Here is a 5,841-nt window from a genome sequence, read left to right on the forward strand (position 1 = left end):
AAGACTATGACTCAGCTTTATATGATTCACCAAGTTCAGCAATTATATATTGTTAATTCAATTGTTTATTTGTGGACTTGTGAATTCAATTGTTTGTGAATTAATAATTAATTTGATTTGCAGGATCCTCCAATTCAATAAGAGCGACTTGAAGGCGTGTTAGAGTTGGCTTCAATTGTTTAATTTTCTTCAGCTGCAAACAGGAATGCGCCTTCTGTAGTGGGACAATGGATGGTCGAAATGTTTGTAAAATATTTCAGAATTCAAAATTTGTTGTATATTCAACATCAGGAAAAGCTCCATTTTCTTGTAAAGCTTGTGATATTGGAGCTGATCGCTTGCTTATCACTTGATCATACCCAACCATACACTGAACAAAATCATTTCAAGAAATAAGCAATGGCTGCACTGCCCCTTGCTAAGATATCAGAGCGATTGGCTGATGGTTTCTTGAATCAATTAGAAGAGAATGTTAATCCCATGACAAGTGTCATAGAAGAGGTGAAAAATATCTCTGAGAAATTGACAACAATTGGAGGATTGATGTCTGATGCCGAGAGGAGAAAACTGAAGGAGGAAGAAGTCCGAATTTGGCTACAAAAGCTTGATGGCATAGCATGTGAGATTGATGATTTGTTGGATGAATGGAACCTTGAGATACAGAAACTTTGTACTCAGACAACTTGGGAGAAGGTATGTTCCTTTATCCTATCTTTTTGCTGTTGTTCCAAAAGAATTATTGGTGCACCATCATGTTGCCTCGAGAATTAAGGCAATATATGATGAACTGGAAGTGATTTGGAATGAGGCAGCTCAATTTAAGTTCGTCAAAAGCCATCTAGCTACTTGTGAAAAACCTGGTGGCATTCTTTGTGATGAGTTGGAGGCGTTTGGTCAAGAATCTGACAGGGATGTTATAGTAAGCCGTCTAGTATCTGAGAGTAGTAACAAAAGGGATGTTGGAGTTCTTGTTATCTCTGTAGTTGGCACTGGAGGAATTGGAAAAAAACCAATCTGGCTAGAATAGTATTCAATGATGATAGGGTGAAAACTCACTTTAGAACATCCAGAAAATGGGTATGTTTACCAGATTCTTATGATTTGGCAGGGAAGTGTTCCCCTAATGTGTCAGAGTTGGATAGTTTGCTCCAATATCTTAGGAGCACTCTGTCTAGGAAGAAATTCTTGCTTGTCTTGGATGGTGTATGCATTCAGGATGAGATAAAATGGGTGAAAATTAGAGACTCTCTCAAGGATGGAGTCAGTGGAAGTAGAATCTTGGTTACAACTAGGAGTGAAAGAGTGGCACGATTGATGGGCACAACTTATATGCACCACTTGAAACAAATGCCTGATTCAGATTGTTGGGAAATATTATCCAGGAGAGCATTCCAAGGAAGGACTAAAGAAATCTTTGAGAAAGTGGAACAGATTGGCAAGGGGATTGCAAAGAAGTGTAATGGTTCACCACTAGCTGCAAAGATTGTGGGAAGTCTCTTACAATGTAAGGATACAGTGCGAGACTGGCAAAACATACTGGATAATCAGATATGGGAATTGGAGGAAGTACCTGTGGACCTTGAACTTTTCCCTGCTTTATATTTAACTTATCATGAATTGTCTCCTGAACTGAAATGTTGCATCAGATACTGTGCAGTCTTTCAGAAAAATTTGAGGATAGACGTGGAAGGTTTGATTAGACTGTGGATGGCACAAGGTTATATTCTTTACTCATCAGAGGCAGATGAAGTACAGATGGAAGAAAGGGGACGCGAGTACTTTACTCTGTTAGCAGGACGTTGCTTTTTTCAAGAACAGGAAAAGGATATCCTTGACAGAAAAGTTGTCTCATGCAAGATCCATGATATAGTGCATGACTTTGCAAAACATCTCGCAAAAAATGAATGTCTTATAGTGGAAGAAGCTCACTTGAGAGAAAACACTGGAGCTATTAAGCATCTAAGGTGGCCAAGGGACAATTCTAGGGAGACATTATCCTCTCTAGACCTTGATGTAGGAAAGGTTCGAAGCTTTTTTGCCACTACAAGTGTTCCTCAAGATTGTTTCATTAAGCATCTCAAATGTGCGAGGACTTTGAGTTTCAGCGCCTGTAGTCTGGCAGAAATACCAAGCGAGATTGGAGATTTGATCCATCTGAGGTACTTGAACTTGAGCCATAATCACTTTGAGGAATTACCTGAAACAGTCTGCAACTTATTCTATTTAGAAACTTTGGATATCAATTCATGTGAAGATCTGATGAAACTTCCTCAAAAACATTGAAAATCTAGTACACTTGAGGCATCTGCTTAATTTTAATACATTCAGGTTGTACGAATTTCCACGAGGGATTGAGAAAATGACTTGGCTTCGTACTTTGACAATCGTCAAAATTGGGACAGTGTACTTCAACTGGAGCAGTCTTAAGAACCTAAACCAACTTCAGGAATTTATGCACATTCAAATCTTTGACATGGTTGGAACTGCAAATGCTAAACTCGAAGAAAAGCAGCACCTCAAAAATATGATTCTAGAGTTTAGTATGTCGTGCTCAGGATTGGACATAGATGAGAGAGAATCTCTGATACCACCTCCAAACCTGAAGAAGCTCACAATCCGTAAATATCCAGGATACCTATTCCCAAACTGGATGGAAACAGCTCTCAACAATTTGAGAGTTCTTCATATCATTGAGGCCTATGACGTCTTGTCTTTACCAGCACTAGGGAAATTACCGGCCCTCGAAGAGCTTAAGTTTGTGGAATTGCAGAGTTTAGCATACATCGGTCGCGAGTTCCTTGGACTACCAGAGAACATTGATTCTCTTGGTGAATCTAAGGTAGTCGCATTTACCAGGTTGAAGATATTAGTGTTCAGTCATTTACCAAATTGGCAAACCTGGCAAGACATTGAACCAGGCGAAGAAGATGCTGTCTTGGTGTTGCCATGTCTTCAGCACCTAGCCTTGTTTGGTTGCGAAGAATTCTTTTTTCTGCCACATCGCATGCTTCGCATGTCATCATCACTCCAGTCTGTAACAATTCGATGACATTGATGGATCTCTGATCATGATCGTTATGCTGATTCCAGGTATGGTTGATCATTAATTTCTTATTCGCATAATGAATTTCTTAATTTCTTATTCTCAATTATATGGTGGGAAGCATCTAAGTTTACTTTGTTTTGCAATCCTAAATATAATAGAGGAGTAAGCACCATAATTTTACAAGGTTCATATCATGCAACAGAAATGATTTAACAACACCCAAATTCCTACCTTTTGATTTCAAATATTCTAAGATCTCAAACTTTGTGTGCTTTTGTGTTCTTTTCATTTTTCAAATTGATATATCGTTTGTTATCCTTCCTATCTTATGGACAACACTCCGAATTGCACAATTTATATTGTTTAGCTATACCATATAAAAATAGAATAGCAAAGTCTATATCAAAATTACCACACTAATACTAGTGATCTATAATGTCACAAGCTTTATTTCAACTTTGAATAAAACTTAAGATATACCGAAATTCAGCCAAATTGTATACCGTCCACAATCTTTGGGGGAACAAAACTATGATGCCTAATCTACTATTTTAATTATTGTCATCTAGCTGGCCATGAGATTGTTTCGTTTTCCTTGACCAGGTACTCGATTGGAAGTGACATCACGTTGCCTAAGGGCAAATCCCTGGGTTAACAAATTCAAGATTAGGGCCTTCAAATGTTGTTTGATTTTTATTTGGTATCAGCTTGTCCAAAAGTCAAGGTCAATGATGAATAGTTTCATAAAGAAATGGGTTAGTTTTGAGTAATAAAATTTGGATACTGAGTGATTTTTTTTTTTTTTTTTTGTCAAAAAATACTGAGTGATTTTTTGGATACTGAGTGATTGTAGAGTGTAATTAATGGATTGTACATGCCATGTCCAGTTTCTCTCTATCTCTCCTCTTTTTTAATTTTTATCTACTTTTTCTTCTCTTCTCAAAAGGCCTTCCCTTTCTCTTCGTGTAGTCTCCCTTCCATGGATTCCATTTTTAATTTATTTTTCTAATAAAATCTCTTATGAAATTTCGTAGTGTGAGCTTTCTGTTTCTCTTAGAGATTCATAATGAGAATTTTCTGTTCTATTAACACATTTGACCATTGCAACATAGAAACTATACTAATTTATCTTATTAGAAGACATTTTGATATTTCTTGTATTTTTTTAGATCTATACATAAATTTTTAGATCTTGGCACCTATTAAATTATAGATCTGTTATTTATAGTGCATGCTTATTCTACAATTAGTGCAGACTTTTGTTATGTAAATCAAATTGTACTAGGCAATTTCTAGAAAGTTTATTAATGAAATTCACTTTTTATAAAAATAAAAAATAAAAAATAAAAAGTGTTATTAATTGTGGAAATTGATACAATATAAAATCATATGGATAAAATTTATTTGAATCGCAACTTTAATGTGTTATGAGGTGTTGTGTTTTATTCCGTTATTTTCTTAAAATCTATGCTTCTTGTTATAGCTCCTACGTCAGTTATATTTAATATCAGCACTCACATTGTCCCATACAACTTTAATTGACAATCGTGCATAAATGTTTATGAATTTGTCCTCTATGTAGAAGTACTTCATGGTCCCATTATTTATGGGATAAAATATCTGGATGGTTTTCAAACTATTAAGTTGGTCGATTTTTAATCCTTTAATTATTAAGTGTATATTTCTGTCCCTCAAACTTGTAAAAGGGTATATTCCATACCGTTTCGGTTAGAGATAATTTTAGAAACCTCATCGAGATTTATGTTAATATTACTTGGTACCTCTAAAACTTAAAAAATATCATTAACCTCCCCTAAAATCATACCTTTTACAACCATTTAGTGTATCCTATAAATATACCCAACACTATTCATCTCATTCGCACTAGTGCAGTGGGGTTATTTTAGCAATTTTACTCACATGGCTTGGTTTTGTTTTGAGCTTTCAGTACTGTTGAAGTATTTTAATAAAAAAAAATATCCCAAAACTATATAGCAATAATTTGAATTACAAATTTTATGCATAAATTAAAAACTTTTGTACCAGGCCATATTGATGGTGAATTTGACCACTCTATATTAATCTAGAAAGTTATATTTTGTAACTAAAATCATCCAATAACTATTCTTAATTCACTAATGATTAAGTCTTCAATTCTACCTTCGTAACTTCTATATTCTTCTACCTATAAATAGAGGATGAAGCAATATGTTTTTTTACAAATTTTAAATATAAGGTTCCGTTTGATAAAACTGAATCTGAATTCTGAAATCTGAATACTGAAACAATTAATTTGTTGAATTTTAAGCACTAAAAAGAAATATATAAATGCCTGAATTTTAATGCCAAACCTATTTATACTGTTTGACAAACATTTATAACTGAATGTCTAATAAGTTAAATTTGATAATTTTGCCCTTATATTTTTTCATCCAAAAAAGAAATAGAATCTATTATTTAATTAGCTTAAAATTGTTAGGTATAAAAATGACAATATTTATTTTTAAATCAAATTAATATAAAAGATGAAATATATTGTATGAGAAGTATGGAGAAGATGTGAAAGTCATTAAAAAGAAAGAAAAGAGAAATAGAAAATCCTTAGATAGAGAATATCATGTTGTTTAATTAAATAAGAATTTTGAACATAATTAACAAATAAGGGTAGATTAGCTAGATAAGATAAGGTTGTTGAAATAATTCTATTGATTCTTATCAGAATTAAGTTTTCAGTTAGGATTCTTGTGCTGAAAAAAATACACAAGTTCAGCAGTGCTTAACAAGTTCAGCAGATG

General features: G+C 34.0%; 2 protein-coding genes across 2 annotated transcripts; both read left to right on the forward strand.

Annotated features, from left to right (window-relative positions):
• The first annotated feature begins 399 nt into the window (after nucleotides 1-399).
• On the forward strand, nucleotides 400-1,027 carry LOC113743847 (putative disease resistance protein RGA4). Its single transcript, XM_027271939.2, has 2 exons — nucleotides 400-693; nucleotides 773-1,027. The coding sequence occupies exons 1-2, from the start codon at nucleotides 400-402 to the stop codon at nucleotides 1,025-1,027; spliced, it is 549 nt and encodes a 182-aa protein (XP_027127740.2).
• On the forward strand, nucleotides 700-3,767 carry LOC140006211 (putative disease resistance protein RGA4). The gene is made up of 2 exons (XM_072048116.1): nucleotides 700-3,090; nucleotides 3,650-3,767. Exon 1 carries the CDS (start codon nucleotides 1,315-1,317, stop codon nucleotides 2,281-2,283), a length of 969 nt encoding a protein of 322 aa, XP_071904217.1. The 5' UTR covers nucleotides 700-1,314; the 3' UTR covers nucleotides 2,284-3,090; nucleotides 3,650-3,767.
• The last annotated feature ends 2,074 nt before the right edge of the window (nucleotides 3,768-5,841 follow it).

This window comes from Coffea arabica, chromosome 5e (assembly GCF_036785885.1).
Source record: "Coffea arabica cultivar ET-39 chromosome 5e, Coffea Arabica ET-39 HiFi, whole genome shotgun sequence".
NCBI classification, from domain to species: domain Eukaryota; kingdom Viridiplantae; phylum Streptophyta; class Magnoliopsida; order Gentianales; family Rubiaceae; genus Coffea; species Coffea arabica.